At 35.4% G+C, this 27,075-nt stretch overlaps 3 protein-coding genes and 1 long non-coding RNA gene across 7 annotated transcripts; 1 reads left to right on the top strand and 3 right to left on the bottom strand.

Moving 5' to 3' along the window:
- The first annotated feature begins 93 nt into the window (after positions 1-93).
- On the top strand, positions 94-3,572 carry LOC120070629 (uncharacterized protein At5g50100, chloroplastic). 2 transcript variants are annotated; one of them, XM_039022449.1, is made up of 8 exons: positions 97-338; positions 655-794; positions 935-1,042; positions 1,858-1,914; positions 2,238-2,303; positions 2,413-2,473; positions 2,817-2,863; positions 3,155-3,572. In XM_039022449.1, the coding sequence occupies exons 1-8, from the start codon at positions 176-178 to the stop codon at positions 3,191-3,193; spliced, it is 681 nt and encodes a 226-aa protein (XP_038878377.1). In that variant the 5' UTR covers positions 97-175; the 3' UTR covers positions 3,194-3,572. The 2 variants fall into 2 exon arrangements, with proteins under 2 accessions (XP_038878376.1, XP_038878377.1); XM_039022448.1 differs by lacking the exon at positions 3,155-3,572 and having other exon boundaries at positions 94-338; positions 2,817-3,096.
- Positions 3,573-7,095: 3,523 nt separating this feature from the next.
- LOC120070928 (calmodulin-binding protein 60 A) lies at positions 7,096-13,754 on the bottom strand. 3 transcript variants are annotated; one of them, XM_039022838.1, is made up of 7 exons: positions 13,200-13,754; positions 10,718-10,784; positions 10,094-10,146; positions 9,395-9,894; positions 8,544-8,704; positions 8,199-8,405; positions 7,096-8,099 (listed from the first exon to the last, which is right to left on the bottom strand). In XM_039022838.1, exons 1-7 carry the CDS (start codon positions 13,367-13,369, stop codon positions 7,518-7,520), a joined length of 1,740 nt encoding a protein of 579 aa, XP_038878766.1. In that variant the 5' UTR covers positions 13,370-13,754; the 3' UTR covers positions 7,096-7,517. The 3 variants fall into 3 exon arrangements, with proteins under 3 accessions (XP_038878766.1, XP_038878767.1, XP_038878768.1); XM_039022839.1 differs by having other exon boundaries at positions 13,184-13,309; XM_039022840.1 differs by having other exon boundaries at positions 7,876-8,099; positions 8,236-8,405.
- Positions 13,755-15,157: 1,403 nt separating this feature from the next.
- Positions 15,158-22,045, bottom strand: LOC120071297 (alpha-mannosidase I MNS5). Its single transcript, XM_039023490.1, has 15 exons — positions 21,740-22,045; positions 20,521-20,563; positions 20,375-20,440; positions 20,231-20,292; positions 20,057-20,156; positions 19,719-19,901; positions 19,098-19,146; positions 18,841-19,020; positions 18,452-18,572; positions 18,031-18,112; positions 17,864-17,949; positions 17,607-17,707; positions 17,064-17,205; positions 16,812-16,962; positions 15,158-16,159 (listed from the first exon to the last, which is right to left on the bottom strand). The coding sequence occupies exons 1-15, from the start codon at positions 21,868-21,870 to the stop codon at positions 15,929-15,931; spliced, it is 1,728 nt and encodes a 575-aa protein (XP_038879418.1). The 5' UTR covers positions 21,871-22,045; the 3' UTR covers positions 15,158-15,928.
- A 1,332-nt stretch (positions 22,046-23,377) lies between these two features.
- On the bottom strand, positions 23,378-24,943 carry LOC120071882. The gene is made up of 3 exons (XR_005480363.1): positions 24,516-24,943; positions 24,348-24,417; positions 23,378-23,665 (listed from the first exon to the last, which is right to left on the bottom strand). It is a non-coding gene; the product is annotated as an uncharacterized LOC120071882 (long non-coding RNA).
- Positions 24,944-27,075: the final 2,132 nt, after the last annotated feature.

Genomic DNA, 27,075 nt, shown 5'->3' with positions numbered 1-27,075 from the left:
TTAAACCTATATTTTAATAAAAAGCTTACATCCTTAATAATATGTTTTGGAATTGGAATTCTAGTGGATTGTGGGTAGCCACGCGTTTAAGCATGCAAGGAACGAGCAGCTACGAACCAGCTGCGTCTTGCTTAAGCCTTCAAATGCAAACCACAAACGAGAAAGAAACTAGAACATGGCGTTTGGAGGAGCAGCTGCCACTGCCATGACGTCCAAATTTGCAGCAAGAATCACCAATCCAATTCGACTGTCATCTTCTCAACTTCCCAAGCTCGGCCTCCATCGCACTCCTGTGCTTCATCCACAACCCTTCTCCCCATTTCCAACCAATCAACCCGGTAAGATTCATTCTCGACTCTCCCTCTATTCGCGAACCCCCTTTTACTTCTTTTCCCTTTTAATGATGTTCATGAACTAATTTCTGAGATGAACAACTTCTTGTTTGAATTGCTGGAACGTGAAAATTGAGAGATGGTTTGATTAATTGTATTTTCGTGTTTGCGCCTTTTACAGATTGACCTAACAGAGAATATGATGAATGGGTTTAAGGGGGGGTATTTCAAAAGATTAGTCTCATCAAATGGAATTAGCTACTCTAGGAAAATGACATACCACAATCTGTTAAGTCTTCCTAATGATTGATGAACAATGCAGGATTGAAGTACCAAATTCGTGCTATAAGTGAAGCTGCAGTAGATCCTGTTTCTTCAAATAAAGAGAAGGGAGAACGATCCCTTCAAAGTTGGAAGATCAAAATGCTCTATGATGGAGATTGCCCACTCTGCATGCGTGAGGTTGTATTGAGATGTCTTATTCGCTTTAAATTTTAGCCTTTGGCAATCTTTCTCTGATGGTTCAGTAGATTTTGGCCTTTTTAGTTGTTGTTTGATGTCCTACTTTTGTCTAATTATCTGTGAATTCATGGTACTGATAGGTTAACATGCTAAGAGAGAGGAATAAGCAATATGGTACAATCAAGTTTGTTGACATTAGTTCAGATGATTATTCGCCCGAAGAAAATCAGGGTCTTGACTACAAAACCGTAAGACTTTGATTTTGATTTTTTTTTTTTTTTGAAAAGGAAACGAAACTTTTCGTTGATGTAATAAAGAGTCTAATGCTTCAAGTACAAAGAGACATCAAGTAATAAAGATTTAAGAAACAACTAAATGTCTAACCAAAAAAGCCTAGGATCAATAGATGCACCCGGTTATCTCAACTAGGTTGACACAACCATAGCACCCTCATCATATCCCTATACAAAACAGTCTCATAATGAAATCAAGAGTACATAACTACATTGAAGAAATAAAAGCGTTCCGATTAAGACTAATGTCTTGAATAGAATAATCAGCAAAAAACTTCGATTGGGAACTCCATGAAGAAGCTAATAAATGAGTAGAACCAATATGTTCCGTCCAATCCAAAGGCTTATCATGAAAAACTTTCTGATTATGCACAAACCAAATTTCTGAAATTAACGCTTTAACCACATTCGACCAAAGAATCTAAGCTTTAGGTGAGAGGCTAGAGCCAACCAAGATTTGCTGCATGAATGAATAATAAGAAGTCAATTATCTGGATTTTGAATGGTATTAACCCTATGAACCATAGATCCATCATTATACTCTTTCCTCCACTCTACATTTGTGAAATTCAAAGAACTCCCGAGTGCATAGGAGTGTCTGTAAGGAAACCTCTATAAGAAAAAGTTCTCATTGTTGGACCAAAAGGAAATCAAACAACTATTAACTAGAACTACTTTCTAGTTCACATAGAATGCATATTCTATGACAATTTATATTCTTGTCCTGCAAGGAACAGCTTTGAAGTTTTGCACCTTTTATTTTCGTTTAGGTTATGGGAAGAATCCATGCGATCCTTGCAGATGGTACTGTAGTCAGAGACGTTGAAGTATGCTCTCTCTCTCTCTCTCTCTCTTTTTCTCTCTTTAGTTGTTCTAATTTGGATCCAGCTATAAAATTATGATCATATCATGGTTTGCTGTTGGGTCGTTTATTGTTCAAGGTGATTATTCCAACTAATATGCCCTTTTCCTTGTTTTGGGAAGTTTTTTTGTATTCTGATTTGTATCAACCTCGGACTCATTATTTATCAGCTCTTGATCATTTAATACTGATCTTGCTCAAGTATTAGATGGTCAACAACCTTTAGAAAACATATTTACTTAATAGATACTCTGTCCTTTCCCCTACCAACCAATGCTTCTTTTGCAGGCGTTTAGAAAACTTTATGAACAAGTTGATCTTGGATGGGTATATGCTGTTACAAAATATGAACCAGTAAGTCCTGTCAAGCTTATTTGATCTTTCATCTATCTGTTTCTCCAGAAGCATATTTTATCCCACGGACCCTCCACATTGTTGCTAATGATCAGTTTCTTGTCCACAGTTTGGAAGATTAGCCGATGCTGCATATAGTCTTTGGGCGAGGTATCGTCTTCAGTTGACAGGTGAAACAAGAGCAAGAGAGTTTTAGATCATATAATTTCTGTCTATATGGGATCCCAGATGACCATATTTAGAAATAAAAGTATAACTCCATATCTATGCTTCATGTCTCACACATCCAAACCAGTCTTCTTATGTATAAAACGTATTGCGTGGTTAATGGATTCTCACACTCGAAAGTATTCATATAAACATGCATTTAGTGACTAATTCAAAATGCTGTCTACTCCCTTCAAAAAATCAATTTGTAGCTACCATTAACAAAGCTCACAAGTCTTGAAGTTCTTGACAATTTTACAGCATGGTTGCGATCTCTGAATTTATTTCATTATGATTTGGTTTCAGGTCGGCCACCTCTAGAAGATATTCTGGCAGCCCGAAAGAAAAACCAGGTAAATTTGTATGCTTGGTATGAACTAATCTTTGTCTTTCCCTTCGGGTCCACACGAGGTATATCCACCAGTTTTAACTTACAAGAATGAGTTTCTTACAAGAAAGAATTTAAGAATTCTTTTTTGGCCTATCTTATGGGCTTGTAAGTTGACACAAAAGTACTATAGTAATTTTGACATGTTTTTCTGAAATTTTACGAAATATAGAAGCCTATGTTGGGCTTCTGGCTGAAGGACGAATGATCTTTATATACATATACATACGTGTTGGACTTTCTGTTTTCTGCACAGGAGGGAGTATGTAACGACAGCAATGCTTGCAAGAGGTAATCCTTCTGCACAAGATGATGATTCTCCCTTGGTTAGTTGGTTACCAGAAAGGGGTGGGAAAGGACTTGAGCTAGTAAACGTAATTAATTTGAGAGGCCAGTAGCTCCACTTACATTCTTGTATACATGGTTGTCCAATAGACTCATAGCAATACTTTTTTCTTTTTTTTTAAAAAAAAAAAAATTGTTTTTACAATATTTTGGGGGGATTGAACTTCTAATCTCAGGATCGATAATACAATATTTCAAATGTACTTAGGTAAAAATCCAAGGCACTTCCCAGCTCCTTGTACTCAATAATCTCGTTGCTTTTCCCAATGAAATATATTGGTCTATGTTTCTAACAGAATGCCAATGAAAAGCCTAACGATCTACAATTTCATCTTGTTGGTTCCTTTGTGTTACGATATCGTTTTTGTCGAATTTCTGAGTTTAGAATATATTAGTCATATGGAAATTTAAACCGTTTTACATTATGGGTTGTTTACTGTATCTTCCAAGGAGGGACGGATTGTGATACTTTTTTGACTTCTACCATTCTGTTGGTTCCTCGAGAAGTGCAGTAAATGCATTGAAACTTACAGATCAAGGATATGTTTGAAGCTTTATGGTCTGATAAATGGTGAATTTTGCAGAAGAAATTTACTTTTACAGTCATGGCAGGGGATTCAAGGATAGGTAGGTTTTTAGTTATGTTCAGGTGTTAATCTTAGTGTTCTTGAATGCATAAGCTTTATTTTCCATGTCTTCTGTAGCAGCAGCCGATTTGTATGCTCATTTACAGTCAATATTCAATGAAATCGTTATTTTCTATCAGCCACCAAACAAGAATCTGCCGAGGAAGTTCATTAACAATTGCATTCACAAGTATTGAATTAAAGGTTATCTTAATAATAACATAAACTTCATTAATTTGTTTGTTTGTTTTTCTCCATTTAAAAAGTTGTTATATGAAAGAGGGAGATTTTAGGGAAATTTGTACCGAAAATAAAAAATGGCCAGCGTTTAGAAACACTTGAACTTTTGTTGATGTCAACATCTGAAAATGCACGTTGCATCTTTCTCTCGTAACTCATCAGACCAAAAAACACATATTTTGTGTTGGGTTTCTCTCACTAGGATGGGGCTGCCAGCGAGATCTCTGCTTGAGGACATGGGTTTTGATTTTCAAATTGCCCATGTGGTTGCAGGGGAGGAGATTGCCAGGATTCGGAGGGAAGAGAGGAAAGTCGACGTAGGAGGTTTGGTCGGTGTGGACGACGGAAGACATGGTTGAGTGGCGGTGGAGGGAAATGGAGAAGGAAAGTTGGAGGAGGGAAAATAAAATGAAAATAAAAATAATTACAAGAAAATGTCGAAGTAAGAAGCGAGAAGAAGAAGTCGTGAGAGCGTCGAACCCCGCACACATTCTAGGGACAAATCAATTTTTAACTTTGAACCATTTTTAATTTTCAGAGGGCCATCCATACAAAATTTTCGAGAGAATATGAAGATAAAATAGGATAAAGTGGTTCATTCATATCATAAAATTATTTCATGAGTACGGTACTAATCAGAGTGGAAGTGGGAGTGAGAGTATTACTACTAATACTAATACACCAATTGTCTCAGCCTTGGAGACCATGATTAATTGTGATCCAATTTAAAAGATGGGTGAAGACTTTGTCTATGATACAATTGATATTGATTTGAAGGTGATGAGACTATATCTTTCGAATAGAGGTCAGAGATTGATATTTATTTGTTGGAAGTCAATGTTAAGAATGAATGTGATTTTGAAATACTTCAATGGTGGAAGATGAACAGTCATCGGTTTGAGGTTCTTAGTCGTATGGCTAGAGATATTTTGGTAATTTCAGTATCTACTGTAGTGTTTGAGTCGGCTTTTAGTACAGGAGGACGTGTTGTTGTTTCATCACGTTGTTCATTGGCTCCAAAAACAATGGAGGCTCTCATTTGTACTCAAAATTGGCTAAATTTTGGTCCAATAGATCTTGAAGTTCAACATAACATGGAAGAAACTTCATTCTTTGAAGAAGGTATTTATTCAATTGTTTAACTTTAAACTTTATTCATTTGTATTAGTTGTAACTTGTTAGTTTAAAATCTTAATGAGGTTGTCTTTCTCTTCTTAATCTTAATTATATAGGATTCAAAGCGGTTATGGACAATAAAAAAGAGATTCAAGACATTCTAGATTTTGCAAAGTTGCTAGTTATCGATTAAGCATTTATCATTTGATTTTGGTTGTATTTGACTATTTGTGACGTACTACTATTTGTGTTTTATTATAATTTGGTTGTACTTGACTTTATATTATAATTTCTAATTTGATTGTATGTGTCATGTGACATTTCTATTTGTGACGTACACTCTCGACTCTCATATTAGTTTTGTTTTCAAATATATATGTAATATGTATTATGTGCTTCTTTAAGCAATTAAGCGAAGTGAACACAATCCCAAACAATGGACAAGTTAATTGTTAAATATTAAGGATTATCAAATCAAATCATATTAATATTTTATTTTTAATACATCTATTCCATAAGTATTAAAATGTGAAATAGTATCTTGAAATCTAAATCACAATAAAAAATCAACTATTTGTTAACTTTCTTTTTCTCTTTTATCAATCATGTTTAGTTTTCTCTCTTAATTTGTGATTTGTATTAAAAAATCGTTATTTATAACGATAATGATTTATAACTAAATATAACTTTTACCTAATAGAAAATACTAAATAGTACTAACTATTAAATATAGCAGTTTTTCTAAGAATTTTAATAAATATATATAATTAAAAAAATGAAAGAAACCGACCAACCAACCGGTCGTGTTTCTGCTCAGTCGACGGCCGGGATGGGTTTGGTCAGATTCAGAATCGATTCTGGTCGGTTCGGCGTAGGTTTGATCGGAAAACCGACCCCGACCGATGATCACCCCTACTTCCTAGTATTCATTCTTTTCATGAGGTACAATGTTTCATAGATATTTAATTATGGGAAAGATAACTTTTTCATCACCACATTTTGGGTCTAATTTTTATTTAAATCTTAGATTTTTAAAATGTTACACATTTAGTCCTTAAATTTTGAGTTTTGTTTTAATTTAACCCATAAATTTCAAAATACAACTTTACCCGTGATATTTGAATCTTATTTCAATTTAGTCTCTATGTCTCGAGACTTACACTTTTAACCTCAATTTTTTTTATTAAATACTCACTTTCCGTCTTTTTAAGTGAATTTATATTAATATATTAAAAATCGTTTAAAAAAATTATAATTAATTAAATTTCACTATTTTATCATTTTTAAAATTATTCTTCTAATTATTTTTAATTGATTAATAAAAATTGACGTTAATTATTGAAAGTATTTAATAAAAAAATGAGGTTAAAAATATAAAATCTTGAAACCTATTGATCAAATTGAAACAAAATTCAAATATTCTCTTGTAACATTTTAAAATTTAGGGATTAAATTTTAACAAAATTCAAAATTTAAAAACCAAATGTATAATAAAAACTAGAGCTAGGGACCACAAAGATGTTATTCCATTTAATTATTAATAACAAAGAATCTTGGGGAAATAAAAATGGAAAGGGATGCTGACATTAAACAATCAACCCCTTTAGACCTGTTTTGGATTAACTTTTCTCCAAGTGCTTAGAAATAACTTAAAAAATGGCCAAAACAAATCATTTTCTTACCGCCATCAACCACCTCGTTGTCGATTCATCAGCTGACCCCCTGAATGTAATAGGTTTGAATGGTAGCTTAGGTAACAATAACTGAGCACATAACATAACCTCTTGCTGTTCTTCTCTCAGCACAAAAATAAATAAATAGTCCATAAGCACTGGAAAGGAGGAAAAGAGAATGTTCTCAAGACACCAACTTCTTAAGAAGAAAATTATATGCACTATTAATAAAAACCTCCCATTCCCAATGTAAAAAACAGGCAGAAAGAGAGTTTGTTTTGTACAGAAATGTATAAACAGTAGAGTAAAGAACCAAAACATAAGTACTATGGGCATTCTGATCAAACATCAACTGAGACCAGGCCCTCTCTGATAGTGTCGAAAATTGCTACACCAATGTACAAACACTTGAATCAGAGAGAAAAATCTTCTGGCTCAGTGACATAGCATAACCAAAACATTTGGGGAAAAAAAATGCACAGAATCATCCCACATATCAAACAAGAACATTCCCTCCCCCCTTGCATCTCTTTATAAACGCACACATTTTAACCAGGACACTGTTTTCGAGTCTCAACCATAGTCCACTTTTTCCTTTCCACAACTCTGTGCACCTTTGTTATCTCTCGAACCTGTGTTTGTTTCTTCTAATTACCAATCTCAACAAAAAGTACCATTTTAGCACACCATATACCTTAGTCCATCTCATTTGAGCACCACATGATGAGGAGCCACCTTGAAGAGTGGTTGTAGTCGCTCGTGATTCTAAAATCGAGCTACATTGCAAATCGGACTCTAAAACTTGCATATGATCCACGTTAAAGAAAGATGAGTTTAGTGGCTCGGAATCGCAGATCAGAGAAGAGTTGGCAAAGTTTGGGGAACTTGGCATCTCATATCTTACAACCATAGAATCAAAACCCTGGAAAGCATGATCGTCCAAGCCGCTAGGACTCCCAATAGAACCCATCGATGAAATTACATCGGATGAATAGGCATTTGATGGTGTGAAATCAAAGCCACTAAATTTTGGAGATGCCAAATACTTGATACCATAAGAATGGTCCTCCATGGGTGAGCTCGGGGTGTAGCAGAAACTGAGAGGGTGAGAAGAGCCACCTACAAGACAAGTTTCATCATCAATAGAGTCGACTTCTTCCCAGTGTTTGTATGCAGAGATAACCAAGTCGTGAGCATCAGCCTGAGTTCAGAATGAATGTACTAAATCAGCTCAAAAAAAATGTAAAGCAACTCAAAAGAATAATATATGTATATTTAAAGGTGACAGGGAGATGAGTGCCTTTTCACTTTCAGATAGCTTATCTATGGGAACGTACTGGTAATCTGAAAGTAGCCCCATCACTTGTCCTACAACATTAAAGACGACTCCGCTTTTCTGTTCCACATCATGAGGTTTGTACACGTAAATCTTCCGATCGAGCACACATGTCTGTGCATGCTCAATTGTAGCTTCCCACATTTTGGTAGACATACCAGGGCCAAGAATCTGCTTTTAAAACCCAAAAAAAGGTGTATAAGAAGCAATGCCGTTCGTATATAGAATAATTTAGCTTAAATTTCTACGAGCACATCAAAATTTGCGCAACATTTAGATATATACAATACATGAGAAAAAGGTATATACATTACGAAGCCTTGAAGGTTGTACATAAAGCTGAGTTAGGAAATCTTTCACTGTCTCGATTTTTTCTTGGCTCAGGCGCTTATGATAGGCTCCATCCTTGCTAATTTTCTGCAATCTCCATACTTCGTCCTGCAGAAATGGAGGGTGGTGCTTTTTGTACACTGAACCAAATGGTAGAGGTCAATTTTTTTAAATATGTCGACCAGAAAAAATTCAGTATATGTATATATATATATATGCCTCCAAAAACCAAAGGATGGAGATAACATATTTGTGAACCCCAGTGTTTTGTTTTTAAATGAAGCAGATCCTCTAATGGTGTAAAAGTCGGTGTTAAAAGTGTTCAACAAAGATTTTTAACTGTTTTCAATTCTTCAAAAACCCTCATCCACGAGATATTAAACATAATACAAGTTAATCACATCACAAGTTTCACGTAATAGAAGCTTCCAAATTATAATATTCAAATAGCCATATTAAATATCAAGCTCCAGTTTGCAATTTATAAGTTCAGTTTGCAATTCAATAGCAATAAAAAATTAATAAATAAAGGCCAAGCAGAACTTCCAAAGCCGTTAGCAAAAAATAGTAACAATGATAATAAAGAATTTGATTAGATGCAGACTTCGTGATGAACAATTTAGAGAACAAATGGCAGAGCTTGATTATTAAAGAAAACCATACTGAAGTTTGACTTCAGTATTCCGTTCTCCTAATAGGAAAGGAACCATGCCCAAAATAATTCGATGCATTCACTTCCACGTTTAATATATTGCAACAACGTACAACAGTATAAAAGTTCTTCTCTTCACTTTGACAATGTGTAAATTCAAATAATAAAGATAACTCACATTCTCCACGGTGATCTCTGACCACAAAAGACGCAGTCTTTGCTTCCAGTATTCTCGTTCCATCATTGTTGTCTATAATTCTTGCACCCAGCCTGAACCGACGGCTTCTAGTCCAGCTTGAGTTGTCAGTGAAACAAATCTCACCTACCAAACCAATGCCATCTTTGAGACTCACAAATGTGTCTCCTGTAAGAAGTGGTTTCTTTCCTTCTCTCTCTCTTACAATGTTATTCTTAAACTCCTCTATAGTGTAGTTATCACCTCCACCCTCAAAATCACCCTCAAGCACTACAATTTCCACTTTGGCTGAGGATTGAGGCACAGTGCCAACAACTTCCCCAGTTAAGGTGTCAACCAAAGCCACCGTCAAGTTGGAACTATTTCTTCCTTCAATGCGAGCTCCAGTAAATACCGGGAGAGAAATATCAGTTACGAACTTCAATTGAAAGCATCTTGGCCCGGAAGAATAGATTTCTTTCCTGTCATTCTTCTCATCATTCCTTGACATAAATGCATGATATTTCATCAACACCTCTAATATATCAACCATAAATAGATTCTTTTGGGTTTAACAATTTATGATCTAATTTCACGTCTTCTCTATTTCTAATTTTAGAAGTGGGGTCAACAACGTTTCGGCAGTTAAACATAAAATCACAAAAAAGGCAGAGAAGAAGAATAAGAAGAATAAGAAGATACCTTGGCACATTGGTAATGTACTTTCTTAGTGCCAATTCAACTTCCTCCCTTACCTGTCGAGCACAAATTCAGCAAGCTTGCAAAAAATGCTAAAAATTGCAACTCAAGAAATGGTAACATTAACAATCTGTTATATACAAAAAAAACTTTTTGATGGAATTAAAATTTATAAATACCATGACAAATCAGAACTGTTGATGCAATTTCCCTATCCCATTAATTCACTTTAAAATGTCTCTCTTCATTTTCAAGTTTCCCATGAAGTAGCCATTTGTACCATACCAATCCAAATACTTCTATGATCGTTCGGAGATGAAGAGTAACACAAAAGGTCCACATTCTAGAATTAGAAAGAGAGGTGTTCATCATATACCTATGATATCCATTTCCGAAGCACTTAAGTTTTTCCTGTTATGCTTAAGGCTTTGACGCTTCATTAGAGGATTCAATGACCTTATATTTTACAATGGACCTTTCTTTGTATCCAGAAAAATAGGAAAAGGTACTTAATAACTGGGTAACGGCTTATTTCCAGTCCCATTCATAAATTTTCTACCACAATGGAACAATTTTACGTTGATAAAAACTTGATATTAGCATATTTCCTGGATTGATCATGCTTACCACTTTACGAATGACTGGCTCCAATAGCTGTTGCATTGACTGCAATGATAGGGCATCACGAACCACACTGTACAGTATTAAAAAATAAACCATCATATAAAGGGATGAGAATTTAGAACAAAACGAAAAGAATCTTCAAATTTATAATTTAAATAAAAAAAAATGTATTCAATATATAAACAAGAAATAGACATCAAGAGGCTTTCTCTTACAGCAGTCAAAAGGCCACGTCAAGAATATACTAGCTACTGGAAGGTCTTGAGGTTCCAAAAACTATTGAGGATGTACCACATCTTAATAAAATATAATCAACACAGGAAGAGTCCTAGCTACCTCTTCCATCATAACTAGTTAACATCTACTTTGTGCCAAGCTAATACCGAATGTCTCCAGAAACGTATTCCAATACAACAAAGCATCTACGGCAAAGTGACATCTCCATAAGATATAATTCAAATCTTCTGAAGCCATCTTATACAACAAAGCATAATCTGAGGATCTAAAACGATTCAAGAGAAAAATCTAAGAGGTTGTTTGGGACGCTGAAATGATATAGGATGTTTAAAGTTCTAATGTCTGGGGAGTTCTGATGTCTAGAGAGTTCTAATGTCTATGTTTGGGTGTGTGGAGTTGTTATGACTGAGTCCATATGTCTATGTTTGGGTGTGTGGAGTTGTTATGACTGAGTCCATATGTCTATGTTTGGGTGTGTAGAGTTCATATGTCAGTGCTATCTGATTCAGTTTTTTGTACTATAAAATAATTTGGCTATATGAACACTATTTTTTTTTTAATCTCATAATTCAATTATTGTATCAATTTAGTTTTTTCTATTCAATTATTGTCTTCTAAATAATTCTTATTATTGTTGTTTAAGAAAAACTCAATCAAAATTTCAGATTAATCGTAAATAATCAACGAAATAACAACACTTGAGAATACGAAATTTAATTCTAAGCCAGGGATGAATGTACGAACTTTTTTTCTAAAACCTTTTTTCACTTTTTAATACTATAAAGTGAATTTTGAAAAGAGTCTTCAAAAGTAAGACAAATAAAAAATAAAATAAATAAGTGAAAATAAATGAGTAAAAATAGTATTTATAAAGTGAATTTTTAAAAACTATGGAGAACTAAAGGGTTATGGATCGTCAGTTAAATATTTTTGTGAGACATTTAAAAAAAAAATTGCTTCTGTTTGATTTTAAGGATTTCGTTGAGGCTTTTCTCATATATATTCACGGATGAGTTTTCTATTGAGGTTTTATAATGGGCTTTTGAATAGTAGATTTTGAATATTGATGTTGATATACTAAGCAAATAAAAATGAAAACTTGAATGACATAATTTATAGATAATAAATTATTAATATACTCTATCACAGGATACTGAATGAAAAAACGATGTATGTAAATTGAAGGTAAAAAATAAGTGCATGGAACTAGATTGAAATACCATGGTTTCTTAATAAAATAGATATAGTGGAAAAAAAATTACACCCGAAGTATAATAAAATAAATTCAAGAAAAGAATCAAGAAATAAAAACGTAAGTGGGCCATAGGAAAGGAGGAGAGAGTGACGAACGAGTATGAGAAGGGAGGAGACATAGGAAGTGGGGGGTGGAGAAGCTGAGAGAGTTATTAAATGAGGGTTAATGAACATGAAGTGAAAAGGGGAGTCCTTTCAGGGCCTAATGGGGGGGGGGAAGGGTAGAATGAGCAGTAAAACGAGAAAAGAAAATTAGCTTCAGGTCCACATGAAGTGATAACCAAAATTTGGAAGTAGACAAACTCATCTAATAAGGAAATCATGGCAGAAAAATTCATGGTTTCTCATTCGAAGAAGGGTCTCCAAAAATCAAAGTTGGGGAAAATGAAAGGAGATTCACCGAGTAAGAAAAGAAATAGAGAAATGCTTCTGGTCTATATTAGCATGACCAAGGATGTAACTAGCTCTTCTCTAAGCCGTAACTGAGGGAGTCCAACCTACTCCCTATTTCCTATATATATCACACAAGATCATGTCTAATAGCTTCTTCAAGCCAACTTTGTTCTTCGGGGGAATATCAAACAAACTAAATTGCACATACTTATCCCTTCAGACTCACTCATTATGATGCCCCACATAAATACATCATCTTCCTCTCCTCATAATAGTCCCTAGAATCCACCCAAAAAATACTTAAACAAGAATCATCTAGCTCTTTCACCCAACAGTTCTCCCAAAATTCAAATAAACCAAGGAAGCCAGATCGCACCACGTTCCTACTTCGAATTCTAACCTTCCAGCAGATGGAAATCATATTCAAAACATAAATTAGCATTGCTACTCACTCGAAATCCATATAGCAAGGAGAAATTAAACATAATCAACTAGAAAACTTCCATATGCACTACTAAACAAGAACAATCCCACAAATCACTGAAAACAAAAACCCTTAAAAAGAAGTAAAAGAGAGAGAAGCACCGTGTGGTAGTAGTACCTCCTAAAACAAAACTTTCTACGCTTATCATCAGGATTATCACCATCCGCCGGCCCATCTCCATCATCTGGGTTTCTTTTCTGGGACAACATAGGAGGCCAGAAGACATACAGACACAGAACGATGCGATGGTATTGGCGAAGATTGCAATGAACTAAAAAGACCAACATGCGGCGCAAGCGCAAGAAAGCAAGAAAAGATATACACAACAAATAAGGGAAAATACATACATATACAAACCCACAAATTAATTTCGATCGACCCAAAAAGGAAAAGAAGCTAGAAAAAAGAAACCCATCCGATCCCTCCTAGCCTTCATCCAAAATCGAGTCCTCCTTGCCCTGAAACTCAATCATAGTCGTCATTTTTCCCCTCAAAACTTTCTGGGTCGGTCTCAAAAAGAAGAATCTGGAGCTGTGGCCGAGTACGGCCGCAAAGAAGAAGAGTATAAGCCAGAAGTGAAGAAGATGGTTGGAGATATCTTTCCGCTGGGGGAGAAAGGCAAAGGCAAAGGGGAGGAGAGTGGATTGGTGTGTCAGTCAGAGAAAGCGAGAGCGTGTGGGTGGCGGAATGGCCCTTCAAAACCGCGTCTGAGCAAATGCTGACGTCATCAAAGTTGGGCCCTACTTTTGATTACACTTCACACGTCTTGCTGCCTCCACCCTCCACACCTTCTCCATCGCTTTCCTCTACCAAATTTACACTCACCATATTACCGTTAAATCTGCTATTACCGTACTAAACTTTTTTTTTTTTTTTTTATTATTATTATTATTAATTTTTCCCTCTATTTTTAAGTTAAATTATAAATTTTCGTTGAAGTTAGTAATTTTGTGCTTAGAGTGTTAAATTACACTGAGAGTTTATCGATAATATAAAAAGAAAAAAAAAAAAAAAGAGAAGTAGAATTAGTCGACAAAAGTAGAAAGTAAAAAAATATATATATGGAAAAATTGAGTTACCTGGTAAATATATAAACTTCAACCATGTTTACTATTAAATTTGAGTTGTTTTCACCAATTAAGAAGTTGATGAGCAAAATGGCCCTAGTCTAATAAATTTAAATTTTGTGTTTATTTGTTCCAATTGTTAAAATGGTAGTTTTTATATAAATATAATACTCTTAAATTTTGTCTTTTGTTTTAAAAATATTCTTATACAACGAAAATAATATAGTTTAATTGACATTGGATATGTATTGATTTTGAAATTAGAGGTTTAGTCTCCTACCTCACATATTGTTAAAAAAATAATAATAAATAAATAACCCATACTTTTAAAAGTTTCGATATATTATCTTTTAACTTTTAAGCTATGCTAACTTTTTAGAGCATATTTAAAATATGTTTTTTACTACATTAAATATCTTCCATTATTCCTCTTTTATATGTTTAATATTATACAACTAACGTAGTTTTATTAGAAGATTCACTTCCATTCGATTTAATTATTTGCACTCTCCATCATATTGTCTGATAGCCCATTCAAATAATTGTAGCACACAATGTATTGTAAAGTTGGAGAATTAATGATAAATTTTAGTTTTTATTTTTATTCTTATTTTTTTTTCCAAAAATAGAAGTTTTGGAAATCTTTAACATGGGTATGTTATTTTTTTTTATTTTTTTTTAAAAAGTGAACATTGGGTATCTTAGGTAACAAATTATATTTTGCCACATATGTTACGTGTGTGACATCCAATTTGATTGGATTGTCCAATTTAATATCTCAAAGTTAAATAAAGTTGTACCACTTATTTGAATTCAACTCCATAATGAGCTTTTCAAAAGTAGACTTTTAAGTGTGTATTAAAAAAGAAAAAAGCACTAGTTAAACACTTTTATCTTAAAAACATTTTTAATATTTTTTTTCCTCAATACGAATGTTACATTGCCCTGGATTATTATAATAAGGTCTGCGCATTTGAATAAATATTACCAATACCATTAGTCAAAGGGTGAGAGCAACGTAATAAATAATAATAATCAACAAATAGTACTTTGGGGGCAAAAAAGTAAAAAATAGCAGCGTGAATCTGAGCTCAAGTTGATAGCCCCATTTCCACGAATCTTCCTTTGTACTTTCAATCTGACATCACTGCCACGGCCTTGGACTTGGAATGACACAATTACCCCCCGGCTCTAAAAGGCCAAATTGCATGGACCATCTTGAACTTGAACCCAACAACAAAAACGCTTCTTCACAAAACCATATGTTTCACTCACTTCAATTATGCAAACAAGGGCTACATTTTAAATATTTTTCTTTTTTTAAAAAAGGAGGAAACCATGTTATTGAAAATAATGTTTATTATTCTAACCCACGGAAGAAGGTTTAGGGAGCCAAGGTTTTTCTAAACATTACTCCAAGCACGGGTTTGATTTAGAATATCTACGTATTTCAAGCTTGCCCAACCCTTCAAACAAACAAATCCTAGAAGTCATTTTATAGGAGTCAAATCAACATGATTTTCCATAGACTCCCTCTAAAAATCAAACTTTTTAGCTCAAAAAATTGACATTGGACGTTTTGGGAGAGAATATTTTTAGACTATCCTGCATCTAACAACTATGAGAAAATGAATGACATCTACATTCTTTTTGTGGATGAAAAATAATTTCTCCTATCGACTAAGCAATTTCTTACAAAGTTCATTTTGGCTCGACCTCATCAATTGGTGGAAGGGGAACCAAAGTTTGAAGCGTTATTGAAAATAGTTACCTTCTATGTTAAAAGTACAACCACTGACCACAATAACCAGATGAGCTACACGATCGCCTTCTGCAAGTAGTTGAATCGACTCCACATTCTTCATCGCTGAAACACTTGTGATCCGCTCGAGCATCAAGGATATGGCAAGCGCTCTCTATTTGTTGGCTACCATCTCCTGCTGTGTTCAGTGAGGTGGCTGGGCAGACTTGTAGAGACATTGCACTCAACCTTCTTGATGAATTTTCACCCTGCAGAAATCAAATGCACTTTATCCCCACCGATTCATCTCACACTTTAAGCCTAAAAGATATAGGAGATTGCACAGTACTACTTGTGTAAAAGAACAAGTGAACTCAAGTAGCAAATGAAGCCAAAATGCTTTAGTAAATTCAAAATCGGTGAACTCAAGAATATATCCAAGAACAAAGGAGGAAGCAATATTGTCCTTAATTTGTAGTAGATTCAAATATATATGTATAACTAAGGTTCCGTTCGATAACCATTTAATATTTTGTTTTTGAAAAGTAAGCTTACAAATAATACTTCTACTTATTTGGTTTATTTGTTTTGTTATCTATTTTTTAATAATGTTTTCAAAATCAAACACAAGTTTTGGAAACTAAGAAAAGTAGTTATTAAAAACTTACTTTTGCTATTGAAATTTGGTTAAGAATACAAATGGCTACTTAAGAAATATGAAAACCTTGACCAAAAAAAATTGTGAGGAAGTAGCTAAGTTTTAAAAATTCAAATAGTTATAAACAGGGTTTAAGATTTTTAAATATTTCTTCAAATTTGCTCATCATTAAATTTTTCCACTCTATTGGACATATTTTAAACAGTGGCTAACTAACATGGAAGGGTAAATAAATATCAAGACTTGGCCAGTGAGAGAAATACCTTGATAGATGTCCCGTTAGTCAGGCCATACACCTCTGGAAGTTGTTCGTGCCAAGAACTTAGAACTGGCAGGGGGTGACCCTCGGTGGTGAAAATGTAATTTTGACCGACCAGAAATGAGTCGTCAAATAAAAGATATAAATACTTGCACCTATATAAAGAATGAGACTCATTTTAGTGTGATGACCAAGCTGGTTTTCTAGATACCAGAATTCGGGGAGAGAGAGAGAGAGAGAGAAAGAAAGTCCATACGTTTCAGAGAGGAAAAAACTATGTTGATGATCTTCCAACTGCATAGTTGTAACATCTCTAACACTTGCAAATCCTCCTTCAACTTTAGTGTATAAAATAAGAGACTTCATGATTGATTCACCCACTTCAAAGTACCATGGATCTACAATGCCAAACGCAATGGTTTATTGAGGAATGGGATGGAAAGAATGCCAGAAGCACATAAGGAGATAGACCATAATACAGAACCAATTAGACAGCGCAACGGAAAGAATCCAAGTGTCAAGTTTAATAATCAATCTGCCAATTTGGCCAAGAAGCAATGTGGATACTTGAGAAATTCTATGTAACAAGAACACAAGTAGTTTGACCACCATAAATTGTTGAAATATCTACTGTCCCAAAGTGTAAGGATGAGTTGAGCTTTATGATTAATAGTTGGAAAAAGACGAGAAAAATAGCATTCCAAGAATACTATGATACAGCAGAGCTTCAAATTTCTAGTCAACATGAAATGAAATAATCATAATATCGAACATGAAAGTTTTTTTTGAAAAATAGAACCTTTGGTTGCTTGATATAAGTAAAAAGTTGACTCTGCCAATTCTGGACGGAGAGGATAATACTTTTCTGTAGGATGCAGCATTTGGTGGTCAAGTAAATACCTGAACAATTTTAAATCCCACATGACATGGAAAATACATTAACTCCAATACTGGGACAAGAAAATAAACAAAAGAAAATAAGATAGAACAGCAAAAACTCTGTGTTCTGGTAAAATCATGGGATAGTTTAAATAGACAGATTTGCAAGCAGCATACCTTTCCGGAAGAACTCCATATTTCTCCCATACATAAAAGAACTCACGATGTGATGAATTAGCTGCCGGAATATCCCCAACAAGAACCTACTAACAGTTGTCAAGAACAAACAGTCATATTTGAGTAAATTGTCATCTACTAAAACTTAAAAGATTATAGCAACTAGCCTGTAGGCCAGGCCAAAATGCTTGAAGGCTTGTAAGCTGCCAGTAGGTTGCTCTCCCCGTCCTCATATCGGCTTCATGATACCTACATTACCAAATAATTTCAAGTAGGCTACCCAAATTAAGATAATAAATTTTTGTATATTACCCTTTCAGAAGGGACTATGCGGAGGATAGGGGCTGTAATTATCTAAAATGTTTGTTCTTAAAGATTTTTTTTTAATAAGAATGTTTGTTCTTAAAGAATATTTTAAAGAAAATTTTTTACTTGTCATGGTTAAAAAATATTTGGAGGAAAAAATTGGTGTGCATTGAAAATTACTATTTGTTATAGTATTGAAACGGTTAAAAATGAATACAGCTTTCTATAATTTAAGAAAATGTGTTTGTATTTGAATATTCATCAAAATAGTGTACACACTACCATGGACCATGTCTGAAATATTTCTGCACAGCAAGGTAAGCAGTGTGGAACATTCTCCAGAATTCTTCTTTTCCAAAAAGGACGTGAGCCTTAAATAGATACTCATAGAATGAATCAACCCCTTGAAGAAACCACAAGAATCTAACATCAGAATTACGGATTTTACTCTTCCAAGATGTAATTATGTAATTCTAACCCAGCAAGCTCAAGTGCATAAAACAGGTTTTCTTCCTGATGGACGTTGGGTTAATACTACAAGAGTATGGAAGCACCCAATAAGAGATGGGTGACAATTATAGAAGGAAAAAAAAAAATCAGTAATAATGAAGATATGCTAATATCTACATAAACATGTAAAGTCTGTATTGTCAGCAACAGAGATGACTTACCAGCTCCAATTCCAGATGAGAACTCAATCCATTCACCTGTTTCCACATCCAAGGTAGTTCCAAGTAAATTCAGTGAACTGCGCAAGCTCCACAACTTACGAAGAGCATGCAAAGCAGCATATTCAAACCTGGGGTCACCCGTCAATCGTGATAATGCTCCCATTTCAAGAATTAGAGAACCTATATCCAGATAAAAGTTGATCCAATTCAGACCATAGATCTTCACGTATACTTAACCATAAAAGATAAGACCTCACCACACCCGGAAGTACTTGTTTCAGTGGTCTCATCCTCCATTACTCCATGCTGCCCACAGAATTTTGGATTGATGCAGAGTCATACATTCCTCTTTAGAGGAAGAAAAGGAAAACATGACCCAAAAAACCAAATTCATATATTCTAAAACTGAAAAGAAATCTTCTAAAAATATCTATGAAACTCCTATCCGCACCATTACTGTGAGCATAAAGGTGCATCAAGAACATCATTCACATAGCCCAAATTTGAGATCAATTTTAGAACATTTGACACCCCCACCCCACCATAATCCAAGAAAAAAAAATACTAGAAAAAAAGGAATAAAGCAAAGTAAGATCTGGCTTGCTGGATGCAAAATTTCTTCAGTACACCTATGGAGATTCACGCATTCTTGTTATGATCATTTAGGAACCCATACCAAGAATATTGTTCAATATGCAAACAGAAACAACTTAATCAAGCATCAGAGGCATATCTCAGTTTCTCAACAACCGCAAGATTAGCTTGATAAAAGAAAACAGGGGCCAGTGAATGCAAAATCCCCTGAAGATCATATAGCATGATATATCATGATATTTATAATCTATAAAACTTGGACGTAAGCAGATGATATGTAATACCTTGAGGTTAATCCACGCATATGGCAACCCTGTGGGGGTATTAAATGCAGGTAGAAAGCGGTTCCCTAAGTCTTCAGCCAAAACTAGTAGTTGATTCTTATAATTCTGTCTAGCCAATCGGTTTGTGGAATCAGTTGCAAGAACATGGGCAGAAACAAGTCCTCCAAGAACTCTTATGTTGCACTACAAAATTGTGGTAAAGAATAAAAAGGCATATATTGCTCCTTCATTCACAATATTTTAGCTCTTTCTTAGCATAACATGCATTTGGACTCTAGAGATGCAAGCCAACCACATCCATCTTATTGGGAACTGGGGATATCTAAGAACTTGGGTACCTCAAAGAGATTTATCCGTGCATCAACATCAAAATGCAAATTTTCAGAAAGCCAAAGCACCGCCTTTTGAAATTCAGTGTTGTTACCTAGAATTACAAGACTGAAGGAAAATGTCATAAATTATGAAACTGATAACTAAAGTACCATAAACTCAGGCAATATATGAATTTATACCTAGACAATGATTCAATTAGTGTAAGAGCGGACCCGTTATAATTTTGTGGTAGGTGTTCCAGCTGAAATTGGAAGAATAACAGTTAATGCATTCCCCTGCAACCAATCACCATTCTACAGCCATATTAACATTATAGTGATTACCTTAAGATTACCAAGCTCACTGAGGGAGTTGGTGAAGGTCTTCGTAAGAGGTTTTAGCTCATCGTTCTAAAAGAAATAGGCCAGTCAATAGGTTTCTACATGGTCAGAGATTCAGAGCACATGAATCTGTAACCAAGAACACTTACTGGAAATGCATATGTCATGTAGTTGTCATACGCGTGGTAGAACCTAAAAGCATAGAAAAATAAGCCAACTGTTAGACACTACACGAGCTAGTTAATGCGGGGATCATCTAAGCTAAAATCACAAAAATTATGCAAGAACAATGTTGCATACTAAAATAAGATTATCTACTCACCAAGAATAAGTGTTAAGACACTGTAACGAGAGGTCAAAATAATGCACTTAATGTCGTCGCTCAGATAGAAGTTCAACAAATTTAGTCACAATTTTTCCTGAAGACCTAGACTGAATAAGATCAAGGCAGTAGGCATTTGGTCTCATATTACTGTGGTTTTTCCCACAGGAGAAGTAGATAAAACTCAGGGACTTATGTAACCTGCTCTTTTGAAAACAAAACTGAACCTAAGAATTTTCTATGTTGATGTAAGCTTGGCTTGGTTAAAGTAATTTCAGACTAATATATATATATATATACACATATATTAAATGGAAGGGTCAATAAATATTACAGATAATTAAACAATGAATGCATCACAACTAATTTCAACTTAAAGTATCCTCAAGAAAAAAAATCATATCAACATATTGTGAATATACATACATGTTCGAATTCAGAAAACCAAAGTTTGGTCGTAATTCACCTTATGCTATTTCAGAAATAAGTCTCCTATAGAAAGAGCGTACAATATAACAATTTGTTATAGAACTATGATATGAAAACACACAAACAACTTTCTAATGGAATCCTCCAGCTTACGAAACTGTATCCGAAAATGATTTTGCTTCAATTAAAACTTCTATATTTTATTGCGTTAGATATTTCGAAGAGCCAAAACTTGATCCAAACAACAATTCAAACAGAACATATGAGCTCATTTCGCCTCCTTTCCCCCTCCCAACAGTAACGTCACTGTACTGCGTCCAAGTTCAAGAAAAAAAAAAAAAAGACTAAACGCAGATAACATTGATCGGCCTCAGAGAAACGATAGTCATAATCATAACAAACTAAACAAAAAACGAAAATTCTACAGACAGGACAAAATCAGACTTTATAATTACAATTTTCCTAGAATTGAACAAATTATCTCCTATACCACCAACACTACCGATCCGCAGAACGATAACAAAGTCAGAATCGCATCCAATTGACCGAAAGGAAAAACGAAACAACCACAATTAAGCTAAAAGCGGCAATGGAGATTGTAAAGATAAGAGTCTTACATCCGGCGGACTTTCTCCCTCATACGCATTCTCTTGGCAGTCCAGTAGTTGCTGGAGCTGGAAGGATTGAAGAGAGCGGAGAAGATGATGAAGAGCAGAAGAATCCATGTGAAAGACCTGCGAGGCAACATGTATGGAATCTGTGGACCGGATAAGAATTCCGGGAAGAAGAAGCGAATCGAATCACTGGCGCTGGGGATCTGAAACGAATCTCAGCTCAAATCAACACGCCCATAGAGACTTCGTTGTTGTCAATTGAATAATTTCGTTAATTAAATTTTCTTGAGAGATAGAGTCTGACAAAACCTTCAAATTAAGCATATGATAAAATAATAGCATAGTTTATATGAGAAATTTACAAAACATAATTAATTTGTTAATTTTCATAATTATAAATTCAGTTGTTTGAAATTTGACTTCTAATTTCCAAAAGAAAAATCGGAATTTTATGTATAATTTTTTTAAAAAATTTATATCTATGTGTTAATTTGAAATGACCTAATAACCGAGTGTATAAAAATAAAGGTTAAGACAAAAATAGAATGACCACTTATAATATGTCGTGTAACTCGATTAATTTTACACATTTATTTACAGATAGGTTTGAATTTTCATACTAAACAAAAGAATCCATCTTAGGCCTCTCGAATTTGTGAGCAGATATTGTTTACATATATAATTCAATATGTGAGGATGAGAATTCAAACCTTTGACCTTTTGATCAAGGGTATTTGTCTACGCTAATTGAACAAATCTCACATTGAAAAATCCCTCCTTACATATCCTTGAATTAAGAAAACAAACACGTAAAACAATATATATTTTTTTAAAACAATATGATATGATATAACATTGTATGACATTAAAATGTACAAATAAAATGATGATGAGAGGAGATATATTATAGTTCTTGGTTTTTATCCCATTTAAATATATATATTTAAAATATTAGTTTTCTTTGTTCATTTGTAAAAAATAAAAAAATAAAGTTTTTTTTGGGCAATTACAATTGGTAGCAATTTTAGGAATAATAACCAATTGTATAAGCAAATATAGACAAGTCTATCAGTGATAGAAGTCTATCGCTGATAGACTTGAGACTCTATCAACGATGGAAGTCTATCATTGATATCTTACCAGTGATATGGTCTATCACTAATAGACTCTTATCAATAATATGGTCTATCACTAATAGACCATTATCAATAATATGGTCTATCACCGATAGACTATTTAAATTTGGTCATATTTGTAATTTTTTTTTATATTATGTTATATCTACTAAGATTTCTGGTCTAATGTCTATATTTTCAACCGTCTTTTTTTAAAAAAAAGAAAAAAGAAAAAAGAAAAAAGAAAGTTCAATACTTGCTATTGATTTTCTTTTAATGATTAAGAATAATATATCAATATGTTTACTAATGTTTTCCTGTAAATATATTTTCAAAATGATCAGGGGTTGTATTAAAGTATTATGTTGGAAAAATTTTAGTGGCAAAACAATATAGTAAAAGATCGTAAAGATTAAATGTAACGACCCTAGTTTTCTACAACATTTTAGGACGCTACTTCATGCATACATAGGCGTATAATGTCTTTTAAATCATCAAATTGAAGAGCCAAGACTTTATTTAATAATGCTCAAACGAGCACAAATGGGAAAACATAATTAAATAATAATAAATAAACTAAAGCAAAATAAAAATAAAATAATTTACTAGTTGGGGTACCCCTAATCCTACTAAAAACAAATTATTGAAATTAAATAGTCAAATAATAAAATTGATATATTTTGCATAAAAGTGAAAGATGCCTAACTTCTAAACCATATTTCAAAACATAATACTATATGCGGAAGCAGTAAATTGTCCTAATGGCCAGGTCACGGATCTTTCTTGTCATGCACCAGTCTGTCATTACTTTTACCTGAAAAATAGGAAAAGAAAAGGGTGAGTATAAAAATATACTCAGTAAGCGGCCCACTACTGGGCCCATTCAGTGATCTATTAATTTATCCATTGGACCCAAAATGCACAAGGGCATTATAAACATAGGCATAGGCATAGGCATAAAGGGTGAACCCGAAGGCACCCTTTCATAAGTAGTGACAAAGGTCACGACATAAATACAAGTGGTGATCCCAAAAAGAACATCGTACATAAGCATAGGGTGTGGGCCCGAAGGCTCACACATGCAATGTGCATGGCCCAATGGTACACTAACAGTCACTAAAATCTCATATGGACATGAACTTACAAACATCCAGTACATAATTAAACATAAGCATGCAATCAAGGCCATGACTCAGCATCAAACTTTAACACCGTTATCCATACTTCAATCAACTGTTTCACAATCTACTCATAACTCATACATCAGTACTCAAACATCAGGCCTTAACACATTATATTCATTATATCCATGCTTCAACCTTATCATAGTATCCCCATATTTTTACATCCAACCATCTCACAAAGAATACTTCAAATTCAAGACATCAAATTCAGCACAAAACCCATAGCAGATTTCATCACAGTTTCACATATAACATAAAAATTTCTTAGCAGGCCTAACAACATCCTAGGGCAACCAGCAGTAAACCACTTACCTCAGGATAACGCACTGTCCCAAAACAAGACCCTACTCTGCTCGAGGACTTCCTTCACCGACACACGTTGCTGAAACCAATTGCAAAATTCATAGGTGAACGTTAGCTTAGGCCCAAGAATCCCCAAATGACAATGGGCTGCCAACAAAACAAAGAAAACGAACTTACCCCCAACAGATCGCTCGATCGGACTGCTGCGAACCGACCGCTACCAGCGCTGAAGACAAAGGCAGACAGAGAACAACGCTAGGAAGGGAAAAACCCAACGCGGCTGGAAAACCCACGGTTGACGGCGGCGCGGTTGACGATGAGGATGATCATGTTGGGAGGACCACGACCGAGCGGCGGAGGAGGCGCAGCTGCTAGCGTTAGAGGTCGAGCTTCGACTAGGCAGCGCGGAAGAGGAGCTTGCACGACTGGGACGAGTGATCTACGTTGGGTCGAGCGGCGGACGGAGAAGAATCGGCTAAGCACCTTGTCAACAAACGGAGAAACGACCGACGAAAAAGCTGCTGCGGTCGACAACGGAGAATGGCGACAGTAGCAGAGGGCGGTTGGAGGAAGAAGAAGGAAAAGAGAAAAAAGAAACCTTTTTTTTTTTTGTTTTTTTGCATGCATCCCAAAGCCTTTTGAAAACCCTATTTCTCTTCCTAAAAATAACCAATATTTTCCTCCTTTTTTCCTTTTTTTTTTTTTTTTAAAACAAAACTTTGGGACGTTAAATCCCCTGTCTCTTATACACATCTAGATGTGTAACATTGGGACGTTACACTCTTCCCCCCTTTAATAAACTTTCGTCCTCGAAAGTTCTAATCTTGGAAGAGCTCTGGATGCAGTGCCCTCATCTCGTCCTCTCGCTCCCAAGTTACTTCCTTAAACTGATGGTTCTGCCACATAACCTTCACTAGTGGCACTTCCTTGTTGCGCAAAATTTTCACCTCCCTGGCCACAACTTGCACGGGCTTCTCCTTGTAACTCAAGTTTTAATTCAGTTGCAAGGGCTCAAAGTCCACCATATGCGACAGGTCCGTTAAATACTTCCTCAACATGGAGACATGAAATACATTATGAACCGCGAGGAGGGACGGTGGCAAGGCCAAACAGTAAGCCACAGAATCGACCCGCTCCAAAATCTCGAATGGCTCTACAAAATTCGGACTTAGCTTACCCTTCTTCCCGAATCTCAGGATACCCTTCATCGACACCACTTTCAGGAACACCTTGTCACCTGCTTCGAACTTCAAATCTTTTCGCCTAACATCCGCATAACTTTTCTGTCTACTTTGTGCTGCTAGTATTCTGGCCCTAATTTTCTACATGGCTTCATTCGTCAACTATACTAACTCAGTCCTTACCAGTTTCCTCCCCCCATTCTCTCCCCAGCAAACAGAAGACCTGCAACCTCTGCCATAAAGAGCTTCAAACGGCAACATACCAATGGTAGCCTGATAGCTGTTATTATAAGCAAACTCTGCCAAATGTAAGTAGAAGTCCCAATTCATTGAGAATTCCAATGCACAAGCGCACAACATGTCCTCCAATGTCTGATTTAAACGTTCTGTTTGCCCACCAATTTGGGGGTGAAACGCTGTACTGAAGTTCAACCGCGACCTTAAAGCTGCCTGGAGGCTCTTCCAAAAACTGGAGGTGAAATGAGGGTCCTTATCGGACACAATTAACACTGGCACATCATGCAACCTTACTATCTCCTTCATGTATAACTGAGCCCACTTACTCACTGCGTATGTAGGCTTTCCTATAATAAAATGTGCCACCTTGGTGAGTCTGTCTATCACAACCTAAATCACCGAGAAACCCTTCGCTGTCCTGGGCAACCCTGTAATAAAATCCATAGCCACGCTCTCCCATTTCCACTCTGGCACATCCAAAGGTTGTAGCAAGCCTGCTATCTTCTNCTCTCCCATTTCCACTCTGGCACATCCAAAGGTTGTAGCAAGCCTGCTATCTTCTGCCTCGGGGCCTTCACCTGCTGACAGACTAAACATCTACTGACATATTCAGTTATCTCCCTTTTCATATTGGGCCATCAGTAATACCATTTCACATCTTGGTACATTTTGGTACTACCTGGGTTCATCGATAATGAAGAGTTATGAGCTTCTGCCAATAGTTCCCCTTTCAAGCCATCATCTGCTAGGACGCACAACCGTCCCTGATACAAAAGACCCTTGTCCACTGACACAGAAAATTCACTTTCCTGACCTGACCCTACTTGACAACACTTCTGAACCAAGTCGGGATCACCCTGCTGTGCATCGATAATCCGCTGCCTCAAGGTTGGTTGCATTGTCAACTGGGCTAGCTGCGAAGTGACTTCCCCCATTGCCACCGTAATCTCTGCTCGTTCCAAGTCTTTACACAACTTAACCTGCTTAGTGATCAAGGCGGTCGAATGAGATATCTTTCGACTGAGGGCATCGACTACCACATTCGCCTTACCTGGGTGGTAGAGGATCTCGCAATCATAATTCTTTACTAACTCGAACCACCTGTCCTGCCTCATGTTTAACTTTTTCTGGGTGAAGAAGTATTTCAGACTCTTGTGGTCGGTGAACACTTGGATCTTTTCCCCATATAAGTAGTGTCTTCAGATCTTTAGGGCAAACACTACTGCTGCCAATTCCAAGTCGTGGGTAGGATAGTTACGCTCATGGTTCTTCAACTTGCGGGAGGCATAGGCGACCACCCTACCATGTTGCATAAGCAC

Source organism: Benincasa hispida, chromosome 2 (genome assembly GCF_009727055.1).
Source record: "Benincasa hispida cultivar B227 chromosome 2, ASM972705v1, whole genome shotgun sequence".
Classification (NCBI taxonomy): domain Eukaryota; kingdom Viridiplantae; phylum Streptophyta; class Magnoliopsida; order Cucurbitales; family Cucurbitaceae; genus Benincasa; species Benincasa hispida.
The sequence above is the reverse complement of the archived record's forward strand: the minus strand, read 5'-3'. Positions and strand labels throughout refer to the sequence as shown.

Bases quoted from the DNA above. Each gene is read 5' to 3' on its own strand.
- LOC120070928 (XM_039022838.1), bottom strand. From the start codon at position 13,369: ATGTTGGTCTTTTTAGTTCATTGCAATCTTCGCCAATACCATCGCATC. The intron at 10,785-13,199 runs GTACTACTACCA...AATACTGTACAG, and splicing joins AGAAAGTTTTGTTTTAGGAG to TGTGGTTCGTGATGCCCTAT. The intron at 9,895-10,093 runs GTATCTTCTTAT...ATTTATGTCAAG, and splicing joins TACATTACCAATGTGCCAAG to GAATGATGAGAAGAATGACA.
- LOC120071297 (XM_039023490.1), bottom strand. From the start codon at position 21,870: ATGTTGCCTCGCAGGTCTTTCACATGGATTCTTCTGCTCTTCATCATC. The intron at 20,564-21,739 runs GTAAGACTCTTA...CTATGCTTTTAG, and splicing joins AGGGAGAAAGTCCGCCGGAT to GTTCTACCACGCGTATGACA. The intron at 20,293-20,374 runs GTAATCACTATA...TTCCAATTTCAG, and splicing joins GTGAGCTTGGTAATCTTAAG to CTGGAACACCTACCACAAAA.
- LOC120070629 (XM_039022448.1), top strand. From the start codon at position 176: ATGGCGTTTGGAGGAGCAGCTGCCACTGCCATGACGTCCAAATTTGCA. The intron at 795-934 runs GTTGTATTGAGA...TGGTACTGATAG, and splicing joins GCCCACTCTGCATGCGTGAG to GTTAACATGCTAAGAGAGAG. The intron at 2,304-2,412 runs GTAAGTCCTGTC...TCTTGTCCACAG, and splicing joins CTGTTACAAAATATGAACCA to TTTGGAAGATTAGCCGATGC.